Source organism: Hyaena hyaena, unplaced genomic scaffold (genome assembly GCF_003009895.1).
Source record: "Hyaena hyaena isolate Hyena2069 unplaced genomic scaffold, ASM300989v1 scaffold_34, whole genome shotgun sequence".
Lineage (NCBI taxonomy): Eukaryota > Metazoa > Chordata > Mammalia > Carnivora > Hyaenidae > Hyaena > Hyaena hyaena.
The window spans coordinates 1,701,717-1,718,981 of NW_024080665.1; the positions used below are offsets into that span (position 1 = coordinate 1,701,717).

General features: G+C 49.4%; 1 protein-coding gene across 3 annotated transcripts in view; it reads right to left on the bottom strand.

Annotated features, from left to right (window-relative positions):
• Positions 1 to 17,265, bottom strand: part of ARRB1 (arrestin beta 1) — a 71,871-nt gene that overhangs the window by 23,722 nt on the left and 30,884 nt on the right. The window contains exon 1 of one of the 3 annotated variants that reach the window (XM_039228667.1): positions 1,416 to 1,679. The exons of 1 other annotated variant lie outside the window; for it this stretch is intronic. In XM_039228667.1, coding sequence (XP_039084598.1) covers positions 1,416 to 1,471 — 56 coding nt within the window. In that variant the 5' untranslated portion in view covers positions 1,472 to 1,679. Of the gene's footprint in view, positions 1 to 1,415; positions 1,680 to 17,265 lie in introns of those variants that run through there. One more of the 3 variants, XM_039228668.1, reaches the window with a different exon arrangement.

Genomic DNA, 17,265 nt, shown 5'->3' on the forward strand with positions numbered 1-17,265 from the left:
CTGGGCTTTTCTCCTCCTTATAAATATTTATCAGTGTTTGGAGTGTGAAAATGCCACAGTCAGCTGGGGTGTAATAGTTGCTAAAGTGAGAAAAAATACAGATCACACGGTTTGAAGCAGCAGCTCCCAAGTGAGGGCTGGGCCTGCAGAGGAGGCCCGAGAGGTGCCACAGGCCCCAGGGACCCCCAACTGCTTTCAAAAACCTTAGTCCACCTCTCAGGAGCCCAGAGTCTGGCAGAAAGGAGAGGCCACAAATGCCTGAGTTATAACTGAATCAGGGAAATAACTGAGTCAGGGAGAGCCATTCTAGCGATCCTTGAGAGGGCCCTGGGGCACCCCACCACTGGAGGGGGCTGAGGGCCAGGCTGGGGGGAGTGATGGTCAAGAAGGGAGGGACGGAAGGAGAAGGGGCAGTAAGATGGAACAAGCATTTGTTGGGCTCCTGTTTCTCATAACACACTGTGAAATGGACATTACAACTCCCATTTTACTGATAATGAACTCAAGGTTCAGAGACATCTAATCATTTGTCCAGGAATGAACAGCAAGCAAGTGGCTAAATCAGGATTCAGACCCAATTCTGTCTGCCTCCAGAGGCTGGGCCCTTTATAGCCCACACGGCTGCACTCCTAAAGCAAGGGTTTTTCATCAGCTTTGGGGAAGAACAGAAGAGAGGGGAAATGAGAACTGGGGAGGGGAGAGGGAAGAGATGAAAGGGTGAGTAAGGATCGAGAAGGAAAGCAAGGGCAACAAGGGCAGGAAGTGTGGTCGGTGGTGGGGAATGTCCCGCTAACTCAATCAGCCCACCTGCTCAGGAAGCTGGGATTCGGATGGCTTCTTCAAACAACAGCAGCTTCCCATGCCCTGAGCACCTGTTCTGCCCTAGTCATGCCTCTGAGTGTTTTTCCCAGAATACTGCTGAGCCTTCAACAATCCCATTTCAGAGATGAGGAAATTCAGGCTCCAACAGGGGAACTCTGTCTGCCTCCAGAGTCCACGTCCTTTCCACTCTGTCGCCCAGCCAAGCACTCCCTGAAACAACCCTATTGGCTTCCTGACCCCAACCCTGGGCGGGAGGTGGGGGTGGGGGGTGGGTGCTTCCAATTCACCAGGCCCTGCCCTCAGGCAGCACCATACAGATGGCTTCTGCCGGGTCCACTGCAAAGAGCAAGCGCAAATGCGCAAGACTGTGGTCAAAACCAAGCTTCCAGATGGTGGATCGGCTGGGTTTGGTTCACCCCTGAGACCCATCCATGCTCTGCCAGCCTGGTTCTCAGAGTCAAAGCTGGGTCCCCTAAGACATATACCAGTGGTGTCCCAGCTAATTAAAACTCACTGGAGACAAACAACAGAAACCCAACAAGGGTGGCTCGAGGAAAGGGGGAACGAGAATGAGAAGGAGACAAAAATCTCACGGGAAGGATGCGCAGGCAGAACGCAGGAGTGCTGGACCCGGGAACGGGGAAGCCATCAGCCTGTCAGGCGGTTGCTCTCTCTCCACCTCTCCCCCTGGGGCTGCATGTTCTCAGGCCTGCACTGCTCTCCTGGGCAGCTGCTCCATGGTCTCTGGGGACCGACTCTCTCTGCTTACTCAGGGCTTTTCTGCTCCCTCATCATTTCGGCTTGCACGTGGCCCTCACTCCGACCCTGTTTCTACTCTGCCTCTCGCTCAGCTTCTGTTAACTGGCCGAATGGCCCAATTCCAAATTCCCAGGAAAGGAATGTGATTGAGCAGCTTTGGTCAGGTGCTCCATGCCTGGGCCAACCAGCTCCGTCAAGGGCGTATCACGTGTCCCATGAGGCTTGGGCAGAGGGGGGCTTATAGAGCAGTGTTTTACCAATCGAGGGTCACAACCCATTAGCTGATGATGAAATCAACTTAAAGAGTTGCCACCGGCACTTATAAAAGAGATAAGCATTAATACAGATAACAAGGGTATAGTAGATATTACTATATTTACTAATATTCCATTTCCCTCTAAGGCTGGGGAACTTTCTCCAGCCCTGTGAAATTAGACAGCCCCATGTGACTTGCTCTGGCCAATGAGACAGGACTAGAAGTGCCCTGTGTCACTTCAGGGCAGAAGCATTTAAGGGCTAGTGTGTGTGTCAGTTTTCTATGGAGCCTTTAACAGATAACCACAAATTTAGTGGCTTGAAACAGCATATACTTAGCTTACAGCTTTGTAGTTCAGAGGTTCAAAATGTACCCCACTGGGTTAAACTCAAGATGCTGTCTGGGCCACATTGTTTTCCAGAGACTCCAGAGAGGAATCTGTTTCCTCACCCTTTCCAGTTTCTAGAGGCCACCCACATTTTTTTTTTTTTAACATTTAGTTATTTTTGAGACAGAAAGAGACAGAGCATGAGCTGGGAAGGGGCAGAGAGAGAGGGAGACACAGAATCTGAAACAGGCTCCAGGCTCTGAGCGGTCATCATAGAGCCCGATGTGGGGCTGGAACCCACGGACCGCGAGATCATGACCTGAGCCGAAGCCAGACGCTTAACCAACTGAGCCACCCAGGCGCCCCATAGAGGCCACCCACATTTGTCTCTCGGCCTCTTCCTCCATCTTCAAGGCCAACAACAGCAAGTTGTGTTCTTATTATATTGCATCATTCTGACCTTTTCTGCCCCCCCTTCTATTTTTAAAGACCTTTATGAATACATTTCACCCCCTAATTTAAGGTGAACTGGTTTAGCAACCTTAATTCCATCTGCGACTGTAATTTCCCTTTAATCATGATTTGTAACATGTTCAAGGGTGTCAAGCATTAGTATGTAGACATATTGGGGAGCCACTCTTCTGCATACCCCACCCTCCTCCACTGCCACTGAAACCAGCAATGGTCTGGAGGGAGAAGACTTCTGTCAACTAAATACCAGGGCTCTCCTGCTGCATGATAGATGTGTAACACAACAGAAAAGGAAAGCTCTTGCACCACTAAGAAACGGGCCTTGTGTGTTACTGCAGCTTCTCCAGGCTGATACAAAAAGTATTATTTAGCAAAACTTTCATTTCAGGTCAGCTGAGTTACAATGTCAAATGAATTTCATGCTGCAAATGTTTTCATTTTTTAATCCACTGTTCTAGAGAAATATGCCTAAAATGAACATGTTCTATCAATGTCTATGCAGTCGGTTGGATCGGTTTCCTGATTTCATTCCATCAGGTGGGCAGGCAGCTCTCCAGTAACCAGAATGTTGGCTTTTCCAGCGAGTCCTATTCCCTACCTGAAGCATGGGATACTTGCTAATCAATTTTAATGTTCTTCTGCCCTTCTGTGAGCCAACTGTCCTCCCACTGTCCATTTGTGCCTGTGCCATGAGGGACCCAGAACAAAGTACTTTCCATGATAGATGATGCGAAAACCCACAGCTTTTGGTACAGCCAAACAATGGAATATTACACAGCACTGAAATTATTCTTGCATTTTTCATAACACCAGGAAATGCCTAGGATAGAATATTAAGCAGAATAAGTCAGGATTCAAAACAATATATTCAGCATAATCTCAACCCTATAAACTCAGCCCTATAATCAACAAATACCAAAAGAAAGAATGAGAAGACTTAATATTAAGGGGGCAATACTTCCCAAATCAATCTATAGATTTAGTGCAATCCCTATTAAAATCCCAGCTGGACCTTTTTTTTTTTTTCCCAGAAATGAACTGGCTGGCCCTAAAATTTATATGGAAATGCAAAGGCCCAGAATAGCCAAAACAATCTTGAAAAAACAAAACAGAATCAAGTTGGAGGAGTCACACTCCCAAATTCAAAAGTTACTACAAAGCTATAGTAATCAAAAGTGTGTGATGCTAGCATAAAGATAGACACATAAATCAATGGAACAGCACTGAAAATCTAGAAATAAACCCATATATTTATGGTCCATTGATTTTTGACACAGGAGCCAAGACAAGTCAATGGGGGGAAAACACAAAGCATGCAGGGACAAATAATGCAGGGACAACTGGACATACACATGCAAAAACAAAATAAAATAAAGTTAGACCCCCCTACCTCACACCATATATAAATATTAACTGAAGATGGATCAAAGACCTTAATGTAAGAGTTATAACTATACAGCTTTTAGAAGAAAACTTAAGCGTAAATCAACATGATCGTGGATCAGGCGATGTTAACCTTAGATATGACACCAAAAGCATAGGCAACTTAAAAAAGAAAGAGATAAATTTGCCTTTATTGAAACTAAAACCTTTCGAGCTTCAAAGTTCACTATCAAGAAAGTGAAAAGACAGCCCCTAGAATAGACAAAGTATTCTCAAATCATGTATCTGGTAAGGGTTTAGTATGCAGAATATATAAAAATCCTATTACAATTCAGCAATAGACAGGCAAATAGTCCAACTAAAAATGGGCAGGGGACACTGGGTGGCTCGGTTGGAACAGTGTCTGACTTCGGCTCAGGTTAGGGTCTCACAGTTTGTGAGTTTGAGCCCAACCTCAGGCTCTGCGTTGACAGTACAGAGCCTACTTTGGATCCTCCGTCTCCCTCTCTCTCTGCCCCTACCCAACTCCCACTCTCTCTCTCTCTCAAAAATAAATACAATAAAAACATTTTTTAAAAAAGATTTTTAAAAATGGGCAATAGATTTGAATAAACATTTTTCCAAAGAGGATATAACAAGTGGCCAATAACCACATGAAAAGATGTTCAACATTATTAGTCATCAGAGAAATACAAATCAAAGCCACTTCAACCCACTATGATACCTACAATCAAAAAAAGACAATAGCAGTGTTATCAAGGATGTGGAGAAATTGAAACCCTCCTCATACAAGCTTGGTGGTAATGCAACATGGTTGGGACCGCTTTGGAAAATAGTTTGGCAGTTCCTCTGAAAGTGAAACATAGTTACCATATAACCCAGCAATTCTATCCCTAGGTACATACCTGAGAGAACTGAAAATAGATGCCCACACAAAAACTAGTACAGAAATATTCATAGCACACACTATTCATAATAGTCATAAAGGCTGAAAAAGAAAATCAAATGTCCATCAATTAATGAATGTATTTTTTTATGTGGTATATCTATACAAAGAAATATTATTTAGCTATAAAAAGAGATGGCATGCAGTTTCCTGCTACAACACGGATAAACTTTGAAAACATGTCATATGAAAGAAGTCAGACACAAAAGACCACCTATTTGTGTGATTCCATTTACAGGAAATGTCCATAACAGACAAGCACAGAGAGACAGAAAGCAGGTTAGTGGGTGCCAGGGGTTGGTGTGAGGGGGAAACGAGAAGTGACTGCTAACAGGTATGGGGTTTCTCTTAGGGGTGATGAAAATGTCCTGAAATTACAGGAGCCTGGGTGGCTCAGTCAGTTAAGCGTCTGACTCTTGATTTCGGCTCAGGTCATGATCTCATGGTTCGTGGGACCAAGCCTCATATCACTGGCTCTGCTGACAGTGTGGAGCCTGCTTGGGATTCTCTCTCACTCCCTCTCTCTGCCCCTCCCCTGCACGTACATGTGTGAGCTTGCTTTTGCTCTCTCTCTCTCTCTCGCCCAAAATAAACATTTTTTGAATGTATGGCATGGAAATTATATGTCAGTTAAAGGAATAATACTAAAACCCCCAAAATAAGTGAAAGGAAAGAAAATGTGCCTAAATATTAACAGGGGTTGAAGGAGACTGCCTCCACCCACCAACCCGCTTCTTTATACATCTTATTTTTCTATGTTGTACAAGTACAACATTACTTTACAAAGATGCCGTGTCTTCCCTAACAAGATATGTCTCAGGTCTGGGTAAAAGGAGAGTCTGGGGAAAAAAAACATTGTTAGTAAGGTAGAGAAATATAGATCCTGTTCCTCTGAATCCTTTGATGTTAGAGTCTCTCCTTCTGCCATTTTACAATCCAGAGTCTGAATCTCTGTGATTGCTCAGATCCCTCCCAGGCCTGCTGTGCTGTCTTCTGCTCAGCTATTTCTTTCTCCAGGAAGCCTTCCCTGACTCCCTCCAAGTCCCACACCCCGTGGGGAATCACAGCATCTCCCACACTTCCCGATGGTTTGTTTGCTCACTCTCTGCTTCACTTAACACGAATGAGAGCACAGATCTCATTTGTGTTATTGACACTGGATCCCCAGGGCATAGCACGGTTCCTGGAGCACAGTCAGAGCTCTGTAAATAAATACGGGTTGAATGTTGTTGAATGAACAAATGCTCTAAGGGAGAATTGTCAACAGTGAGGTTGGAGGAGGTTTACAGAAATGGTGGTTGCTGATGATTCTTTGCCCTGGGTGAGACTCTGGAGATTTCTTCTTCTGTCTATACTTCTCTTTGGCTGTCAGGATCCATGGGCACTGGGCTTAGAAAACGCTTCACAGGGGCAGTGTGCCAGCCACCATCAGGCTGAGTGAGGAATACAACTGATCTCTCTAAAATGGGCCCCTGCTCAGCTTTGATAAAGCTCTCCCACTTAGCACTCACCCACCCACATTCACACCGCCCCTCCCACTGCCAGCCTCTGGGGGCACTAAGGTGGACAATTCATGGTCCCTGCTGACAAATGACCCTGGTATACAGCCCAGTTAGAGAAAGCCACCAAGCACGATGACCACGGCATACTAAGCTCTCCTTAGAAGTCAGGTACGGCGCTAAGCAGTTCACACACTTTGAGATACTATATTATTCCATCTGAATAGTCCCATTTTTTAGACCTAGGACTCCAATAAATAACTTATCCAAAGTCATGAAGTCAGCATCAGAACATTTACACAGGAGAGAAACCCCAAGAACGGGCCGCCTATGGGAAATCATTTAAACGAAACCTGTCTCACTCAACAGCAGGAGACTCATCCTGGAGAGGCTATGCACGAATGTGCATTCACTACCAGTGAACCGAGGGAGCACTGGGCACAATTCATTCCTTTATGAGCATCGGAAAATTCGTGGTGGAGAAAAACGCCATGGATACAGTGAATGTGGGAAGACCTTCAAATATTACTCAGTCTTCAGTCAACATCAGAAAACTGACACAGGAGAGAAACCAGGTGCCAGTTACTGCTCTGAGTAAGTGTGTCATAAATATTAACTCGCTTGTTCCTCCAACAACCTTATGAGGAGGTACTACTACATCCTCGTTTCAGCAATGGGGAGACTGAGGCACAGAGAGAGAGTCTAATTCTCCCAAGGTCACATAGCTAGTAAGGGGCAGGGCTAGATACTGGAGCTGAGCCAGACTGGCTCTGGAGATCACACTTTTAGTCATTCACAATAGTACCTGATAAGTGGCATTGTGTGGTTCTGTCTGGCAAGGTAGGAAGGTCTTCAGGGGAGGAGGCAGCAATGAGGAAGACATTGAGAACATTCAAACCTCTGCAGGCCAAGGTCTTCAGAGGGTGACTGAGTCCACAAGGTGCCTGGGAGATATCAGGCAGCCTGGTGTGCCTGACGTGTATCCTGCATGCCTGGGATGAGCACCAGGAGCGCCTGGGATGAGCACCAGGGAGGAGGATGGGCCAGAGAAGGGTCCATTCATTGCCCAGATAGTCACGGAGCACTTCCACATGCCAGGCCCTGGGCTAGGTGTCAAGGGTCTCAAGAATGCCAAGCTAAGGAACTTGGACCATAGCCAGAAGGCAACCGGGAGCCACAGGCATCTGGCGGAGGGAGAAAGACTGGCCAGGTCTGTATTTTGGACACAGAGGTGCCCTAACCTAACCCCATAAGTTTCCTCCATCTCTGCCCCAATAGCAATCATGACTCAGTTGGGTAGGGTGGGGACCGCACAAGGGGGTATTCCTTCTGCCCTACATTTTGACCCACTTTCTGGGTGTGAGAGCAGCCGTCAGGGAGCAGGGAGGCGTGAGGAGCAGGTGGCTATGGCAGCAAAGAGGTTTCTAGGGCCCTTATCACACACTCCCTGGTAGCAGAGTTATTTGTGTACAAGCTTGTCTGCTCTGCCAGAATTGAACAGCCCTTCCTGTGTCAGAACATTGCCTGCCTGTTTACCCGCCATTAGCGCACCTGCTTCTCAGGACAGCCCAGGAGGGGGGAGGAGGCAGGAAGAAAGGAAATGTCACCCTCATTTCACAGATTTGGGGAGCCTGAGGGAGCACGCTGCAGCCTGCTCCATTTGCCAAATGGAGAAATCACAGCCCAGGGGAGGGCAGGATCCTGCGCTGGGGCCAGGAAATAGGCTCGAAGAGACGTGCTGATGCGTGCAGAGTCGCAGACAGGGAGGAGAGCCCCAGGTTTCTGGTGCTCCTGCCGTATTGCAGCTCACAGCCCAGCACGGCTCCTTTGGGCTCCTGCATGGCTCTCTGGGCACAGGGTGGCGTGCCTGGCAGAGCTGAGGGGCGAGGGGTGGTGGATGGGGGCCCCGACCGAGTCAAGCTCCCAGCCTCTGGACTTCCCACAGGCTTCTGGCCAGACAGCAATTCCTCCAGTCTCATGCCTGCATTCACATGTTCCCTCTTCTGGCCATGATCCATACTTGGGGAGATTTCCAGGAAGTGCCAAGTGAGGCAGGAGGGGAGCCACCAGGTGGCTTAATGGAGGGGTATGGCCCATTTGCTGGTAACCTATGAAACTGGAGACTTGAAAGTCAAGGGCTAATAAAAATTTCAATGAGCGGGCTGGCAGCTGGACCACAAAGGGCCTGCAGACGGCACCTGAACACTCTCCAGGCTTTTCTAGGGTTGAGAGGGGGAAGGGAGGGCTGCTGGTGCAGACCCTAAAAGCAAGCAGACCTTGCGTGAGTCCTATGTGACCTCGGGCCAGTTTCACACCTCTCTAAGCCATACTTTCCCTCATTTGGAATATTGGGGTGATATCTACCTCACAGGTTGAAGGCACATAGAAAGCCGTGGTACACAGTAGGGAATTGCTCAAATGAAGCCAACATCATTGGTAATAGGATTATTATTGTTATCACCATTCCACTGTCCAGCACTCTGCCTCGCTTCCCCTACCCAGGGGACAGTTCCTGCCTAAATGGCCCTCAAGTGAGAAGGCCTTGGGGTGGGAAGAGATGGTTGTGTTACCCTTGCTGGAGACAGGGAAGTTTTTAAAGCTGTCTTCCTCCCAGTCTCAGATGGAAAACAATAGTTTATAATGTTCTCTTCCCAGTTTAGACCCTCACATTTCAGACATCTCTGGGCACACGCCCTATTTCTTCTTTCTATAGAAGCATCTTCAGTTCTCCCAATGGCAATCCTTTCTTGCCTGTGTCAACTCATCCAAGAAGCCTTCCCCGACTGCATCAGTCAGTGCCCTTGCCCTGAGTCCTCTCATCTCCAGAGGGGCTTTGCTTGCTCCTCTCCCCTCCCTCCTTCCCTTCTCTCCTCTTCCCATCCATCTTTCTGACTTCCCTCCTTTCTTTTCTTCCTTTTGTTTTCCAGTCTCTGGGCCTGGTGCTGTTCTTACCTCCATCAGGTACAGGTCCCTGTGCCCTGTCCTCAGGGCACCTACACCCTGGAGCAGGGAGGCAGATACTCTGTACGTACACAGACCCTGCCTCAGAAGCACAGTGGGCAGGTGGGATGAGATGATGCATAATGTGCAGCTCAGTTCCAGCCATAAGACATTCACCCACACACAGTACCGCCCCTCCCTTTTTCTCCTCTCTCTAGCACCCCTGTCCCCTTGGCATCCACGTGGGCCTGAGCCTCTCCTCGCCTCAGTGACAGCCATGGAATGCCGGAAAACTGCAGAGAGTAGGAACCTCTTTCTTCAATCATTCATTTTCCTTGATACATAGTCAGTGCTAAATAAATATTTTGAATGAATAAATAAATGAAAGCAAGGAGAGCCAAACCCTGAGCTTGAAGCTGGGGAAAAATATGACCTGGGCAAAGTGGCGAATCAGAGGTGAGCAGCCTGGCCGGCAGGATGAGATGCATCACGTGGGACTCAGAGAGAGCCCTGGCGACACAGGGCAGCCGCAGACACAAGGTAGTCAGATTGTCCCAGCAGAAGACTTTATTTCAAGTTTCATTTGTCTGGATTTGGTGTTTTGTCTTTTGCTTTGCCAATTTGAACATGAAAACTTTCGGGATTATAGAATAACATATGAGAATGAGATATTAATTCAGAGCATTACTTTTTTCCTCTTCTTACATTTCACTAAACATCAGAACAGAACACCATGGCAACGCATCACCCACTCTCTGTCAACCACCTTGGGGGCAAGCCAAAGGCTGAGAGCCCTCTGGAATCAGGGGCTCTGTTCTGACTGTAAGTTATGGCCTAAGGTGGCAGCACTTTTTTGAGAAAAAAATTCTAGGGGGAAAAGTCCATGCCTTATATTTAGCCAGATACGGTGCCCTTGATGTGCCGGAGGGGGCTCCTATAGACTCATAAGAGCCTACCGCCCTATTTGTAGGTTTTGTGAGCTGGTAGTTAAACAACAGCCATTGCCAAGGCTGAGGGTGAATTTGCCCCATGGGGGATCAACTGGCAATGTATGGAGACATTTTGGGTGGTCACAACTTAGAGGAGGGTTCTACTGGCATCCAGTGGGTAGAGGCCAGGGATGCTGACTGCACAATGCACAGGTCACCCCCACTTCCCATCTCCAACAAGGAATCGGCAGCCCAAATGTTTTGAGTACTGATGGTGAGAAATTCTGATCTAATCTCATGGTTAAATAAATTATATTAAAAACGAAGGGAAGCTATAATCAAGACTTATCACTTGCTACTATTTCACAAAATTTCCCTATGATGCTCTTGAGGCTATTGATGTCCACTAGATCCATATGGTGAGAATAACGTATGAGGATGTCCCCAACTCCACATTCAATGACATCCCTTCAGTAGTGTGAAATCCTTGGTAGGAGAATTTACACCACAGAAACTGGCAAGTACTGCAACACCACCCCTTTTTTTTCTGGACAGACACTTGTTACGAGTACAGCATTGGGCATAACCCTAAATAGAGAAGGGAATTCACAAGCCTGGTAAATGCTTCTAAGTTTCCAACCCCGGTAGATGTCTCAGCACCGGCTTGCTCTACACAGTGTGGAACAAGGATCTAAATGTGGTGACATGCACAAAGCACACATCTCATACACACACACACCATGCACACCATACACACACACACACACACACCCCACATATAGCCACAGATAATGCACACACACCACACACCCTCCACGTATACCAACAGACATCACACACCACAGATCACACACACCACACCACACGCACATTGTGTACACTGGCCACACACACATATCATACCTGCTTTACACCTCAGGTGCACATGTACCCCACAGACACTTATACACACCACACACAGACCACTCACACAAATATAAGCACAATACGCACCTGCAACACACAGCTCACACACAACGCCCCCACCCCCAGCACAGAAATACCCATGTAAGTAGCCTTCTGGCCAGCAGAGAACTTACAGAATGAGAACAGTAAAGGAATGTCAACCTGACCAATCACATTCTTTGATGTCTCTGTACCTTTACCTTGACTCCCTCCTCACCCTCCCCCACAAACCACCTCCCCACCAGCCTGCTAAGGTGAAGGTCTCAACCACGCCCCACCCTTCAGGAATACCATCCAGTGGCCCTGTGTCAGTGCCCATTCCTCTTGGCCACCGGAGCCCTGGCTAAGTGGTTCCCCATCCCTGCTCTGTGCCCAGCTCTCTGCCAGCTGAGCCCAGTTGGCCGTGGCCTCCAGGGTCTGGCCTCCGCCCCTTCCCAGAGCTCATGACAAGCAGTTCCCTGGGTGACTCCACCCACCCAGTCACTTGGCTGCTACTAGACTCTGGCAAGTCCAAACCTCTACCTCCAGCCAGACCCTCTCTGCCCCCACACCAGCCAGCCTTGTGACATCTCTACTCAGATGTCCCCCACTTCCTCAGATAAGTCCCAAACTCACTTCCCGTCTGTCCACACCTGCTCCTTGCCTAGGTTTTCTGCCCCCGCCCATCCCAAAGTTCAGAGGTGTTCAATGCACATCTCATGATTAGAGGAATAAATTATGTAAATCCTACAAAGAGAGGAAAAAAACCAAACTTCCATGTGAGGCAGATAGGAAGTCTTACCCCATTTTACAGATGAGAGTCCTGAGTTTTGGCGAAGTTAAGGGACTGGCCCAGAAACAGCAGGCAAGGGGGGCAGGGGTGGAGGCAGACAGGTAAGGCTGTGTTAGACCCAGAGCTGGGGCTGCAGGCAGCAGCAACTAGGCCAGGGCAGGCCCTTCAGGATCAGCTCTCCCCGGCCCCAAGTGAGGGGGTTAGTTACAAAGAAAAGGAAAAGGCGTTCCTGATACGCGTCCTGTTTCCTCTCCTCCTCTGGGCTTCTCGGGCCTTGGAGGGCGGATGTCTCTGAGTTTGCGACACTCAGCCTTTGCACAGTCAGAGGGTGAGGGTCTCCCTGGGACCCTTCCCTGTCCCCCCCCCCCCCCCGAGCAGTCAAGCCTGCATGAAGACAGGGGCTCTTTGGAGTGAGCTCTCAAGCGTCCCTTCCCAGCCTGTCATCACAGCCAGGTGCCTCCTGTCCATCAGACTGTCCCATAAAGGCACCTCCACTGGGAAGCCTTCCATGTCACCCTCACTTGCTATGGAGTCCTTCTATAGTCCCCCCTTCTCCCCTTCCTCCCTGCCCCACAGCAGCCAAGCCCATTACTCTGCCTGGCCTTCTGTGGCTATTGCTTGCAGATCTGGGCTCCCCCTAAATGAGGCAGGGGGTAGGAAGCAGGGAAGACAGAAACAAAGGCAGAGGCCATAAAATGGGGCTTCTTGAGTGAAAGGACATATGAGCCTCCCCCATCAGACAGAGGCCTTCCTGAGGGCAGAGAGCAGATCTCCTCTATCAGGTAAAGACTTCCCTGAGAGAAGTGGCTCTGACTTTCCATCACAGGAGGTTCCTGCAGGACAAAGATCGTGCCTCTTTCCTTAAACAAGGAGCTGCCAAAGGATAAGAGGGCTGTGTTCCCTCCATTTTAAATAGGGAGTTCCCCCCACCCCCCCATCAGACAGAAGTCTCTCTCCTGCAGGATGGGGCCATGTCTCCTCCATCAGACTAGGAACTCCCAGAGGGCACACTCCCCTACAACAGTCCTCAGAACAGACTTCAGCTCAGTCTAAGACACAGAGAAGGGCTTCCCTCTGGGCCAGAACTTGGGGGAGTCTTGCCCAATCCTTCCTTGCACAGGGTCCCAGGCCGATTTCCCATTCATGCCCTCAGCTGACCCAAAACTGCCTTGCCATGTGTAAGACAGCCACGTGTCTGGGCAGATGCCACCGGCCATCTGTTCCAGCCCAGGAATGTAGACTTCTCAAGAGATTTCGAAGGGGGTGACTGGGAGAGCCCTGAGAAGGGGATGCCTGGACAGGCCAGCTCTGGCCCGGATGTGACCAGATGTGTGGGCTGGACGGGTCTCTGCTCCTGGTTTTACCACCAGCCGGGCAAACCTCTTCCCCCCATGGCCATTATCACCCCTCCCACCCCCACATCTCCAAACTCTGTCATCGCCTACTGCTGGCTAAAGTGGCAGCAGGCACAGAAGAGGAAGGACAGCAGGGCCCTGCCCAGGTCCCGCCTGGAGGACATCACCGGCCACCCCGAGTGCCAGGTGCCATCCCTGAGCCTGGTCCAAGCCGTCTTCACAACCCTCTTCCCTACATGTGCCAGCTCCAGGGAGCCGCTATTAGTTAGCATCGATCCACAAAGTGCTTTGCCGACACTGTTTATGAGCTTAGCCTCACCCAGGGCCCTGGGGGCTAGGAGCAAGGGGTGGAAACGGAGCTGGGGGCCCAGGCCACTCGGCAGAGTGACAGAGCAGTGGAGCCCTAAGACCAAGGCCCAGACAAGCCCAGGGCCAGCACTCAGTAAATGTTAGCTGAATACATGTTCACTGAAAAGCCACCTTAATCTGGTAACTTAATCTGGGTATATTTTCTCAGTAAGAATTATTATTATTGTTACAAACAATGTTTATCACGTTTAATACAGCCCAGCACTTTTCTAAACACAATAGTAACTCATGTAATCCTCACAAGAAACTGTAAGGTAGATACTCTTATAATTCATACTCTACATAGGAAGAAACTTAGACACAGAAAGGGTAAGTAACTTGACCAAAGTCACAGAGAGGAAAAGAAATAGAAGCAGCTCAAACCATCTGCTTGAAAGATTAAGAAGCAAAAATATAATAACAATGCTTCCAAAATTTTAAAAATGTTTATTTATTGATTTATTTTGAGAGAGAGAGAGCAGGGGAGGGGCAGAGAGAGAGGGGCAGAGGATCCAAAGCAGGCTCTGCACTGACAGCAGAGAGCCCGATGCAGGGCTTGAACTCATGGCGTGAGATCACAACCTGAGCCAAAGTCAGCCACTCAGCCAACTGAGCCACCCAGGTGCCTCAATGCTTCTGACTTTTAAAAGAATTCGATCATTTTGAAAGATACAGTTTATCCTGTGTTCCAAAGTGAATATGGTCATTATCGGACATACTGTGGTATGGTCAGGATGTGTGAGGTTCTCTCAAAGAGTAGTATGACAAAGGTAAAACATGTGCTTCTTGGTTATCTCAAAATCAAAGTTCTTTTTAAACTTTTAACTGAGTAGTTTTATTAAAATTTAGAAAACAAGAAAAACTCACAACAGCAACGGTTTTAAGATTTATCATTTATGTCTTAATGTGCTAGGGACTTTGCATATTTATCCTGTTGAATCTTGAGGTCAACTCAAGGAAGAAAAGGCATTTTTTCCCCCTGAGGGCACCTATCTCCTACACCTCCTTGGTGGGTCTGGTCCATCAGATGTCTGCCTCTCCCGGGCTGGGAGCTGTTCCAGGGCGGGGCTGTGCTTGGCACAGAGAAGGGGCATCTCAAAGGAGCTAAGGTCTTGGGATCAGGCTGACCGTTGCTTCATCAGCCTGCACTTCAGCTGTCTGGAGTGTTAAAAGAGGCCCTGGCACAAAAGTTAGAGCTCTGTGTAAGTGGTGCAAATACTAACCACCACCAGCACAATAATCAGACTCGCCGGGGTGGCCTAGGGCAGGTTCCGGCCCATCTTGGCCTCAGCTGGCTCACCAGCTCTCAATGGGGGTCACGTTACCTTGATGGGCCTGTGCGGCTGAGAGGAGATAATGGGTATGAGGAGTTCCTCGGAGGCCAGACACAAAGGCGTGTTAGGAGAACAAGGCTAAATTATCAAGCATTTTTAAGACATGCATTTCCATTACGTCCAAGAACACAGAGGCCTCCGGATGAGGTGGGCACAGTAAGGCGAGCCAAGAGCAGCTGTCCTCGGCAAGGCACGCAGGAAGGAGCCCTGGGGGCTCCCTGAACCTCTCCCTAAACCACACCCCAGGTGATCCACAGCCTCACACCCACCCCAAACTGTCCACCCCCTCACCCCTCACGCTGATTCCCATCCGTTGTCCAGGGAAGTGTGTGAAGCCAAGAGAAAGAGTGCTGGCCTGTTCTTTAGCCACCACTCTGCAGTGACAACCTCCCAACCAGCTCCACCCGCCCAACCTAGATGCTTATACAGCTGCTGGAATGGGTCACGGGGACCTGCTCAGTTCTAAAGACTGGACTGACACATGGGGACCTGGCCCAGTTCAGACCCCAGGAGGCCAGCCCCCCAGTGCCTTTGCCAGCCTGCCTCTGCTCCACCACAGATACAGGGACCTTGGCAAGCAGAGGGGTCTGTGGTGAACGCATTGCCCGCATATGGTAGGGGAGACAGATGCACAAACCTAAAACTCTCCTGCAAAAGGCACCATGAGGGAGAGGTATAAAGAACTCCAGAGAGGGAGTGGCTTGGAAGTTACAGGGAACAGGTGACATCTGAGGCAGAACTGGAAGGATGATTCAGAGTTTGCCAGGTCATCAAGATGCAGAAGAGAGGACATTAAAGTGATGTGCATATGCATGCAATGACACATCCCTATGCAGCAGAGTGTACATTTCAAAATCACCATCCCATTTGATACTCTCAAATCCCACAATGGTGTTACCTGCTCCCGCCGCCCCCCCCCCCCTTACACGTGGAAGTAAGAAAAGGAAGGCCCAGTGAAGACAAATGATGAGCCCAAGGGAAAACAGTGACTGATTTCCTGGGAGAAGGTAGGAGGGAGGGAGGGACACTAGCCAAAATGGCTCTCTTCTCTCAAAGGGGGTGGTATTCCCATAGGCCAGCGATCCCTCATTTCCTGCCCCTGCTGGTCTGTGATGCCCTCCTCCCATCCCCAACATATGTGCATCCTCCTCGGGGCCCCAGGGCCTCTCAGAAAGACGGCCAGGAGAGGGACAGAGCAGCCTTCCAAGGAGGCCCAGGAAGATTTGAGCTTCCATGAGGCCTAGCTTAGAGGCCATGACTCACCCTCTCCCACTCCCCCACAGCACTGATAATCTCGAATCTCCCACTGCCAATCTCCCCTCCTGGCCTGGCCTCTCCCCTTCTCTCTCGCAGCTACAGCTGCCGTCAGCCTCTCCCTCTCCTCCCTCCACTCTCGCCCTCCCCAGGGAGCAGTGAGCTCAGCCTTTCCCATCAGCCATCCCTGGGAATGATGGGAAATGTGAGGCCGGCCAGGAACCGGCAGAGGCCTGCCCCAGAGAGGGAAGAGGAGAGCATGGGCTTTTCCGAGGGCCGCTGGGGGCGTCCCCGGGGGCAGGGCTCCATTCTGCTGCTTGTGATGAGGCCAGGCTGCGCTAAGGGCAGTCTGCCTGTCCTCGCCACTCACTTTAAATAAGGTGGGATCCAACTGCTAGAGCTGGAATGGGTCTCTTTTTCTGGATAGGGAGATGGAGGTCCAGGGAGAGGAAAGAAAGGAAGTACGTGTGGGGGCTGACTGCCATGTTCCTGGCACTACCGGAGCCTTTCACGTTCCTGGTCGGTCTCATTGGATCCTCACCACTACCCTGCAAGGTGTGTGCGGCACGCCGAAGAATGGCGGCCCAAGATGCCAACATCCCCCAATCCGTGGAACCGTGAATATGCTACCCTCCACAGTAAAAGGGACTTTTACTGTGGCAGATGAGATTTAGTTAAGGTTCTGGAGATGGGGAGATCCCCCTGCATTATCTGGGTAGACCCAGGGTCATCACAAAGGTCCTTATAAGAGGGAGGCAGGAGGGTCAGAGAGAGAAAAGGCAAGGACGTGCTGATGGAAGCATCAGGAGAGAAATTGGAAGATGCGATGCTGCTGGCTTTAAGATGGAGGATGGAACCAGGAGCCAAAGAGTATAGGCAGCTTCTAGAAGCTAGAAAAGGCAAAGGGTTGGATTCTCTCCTGGA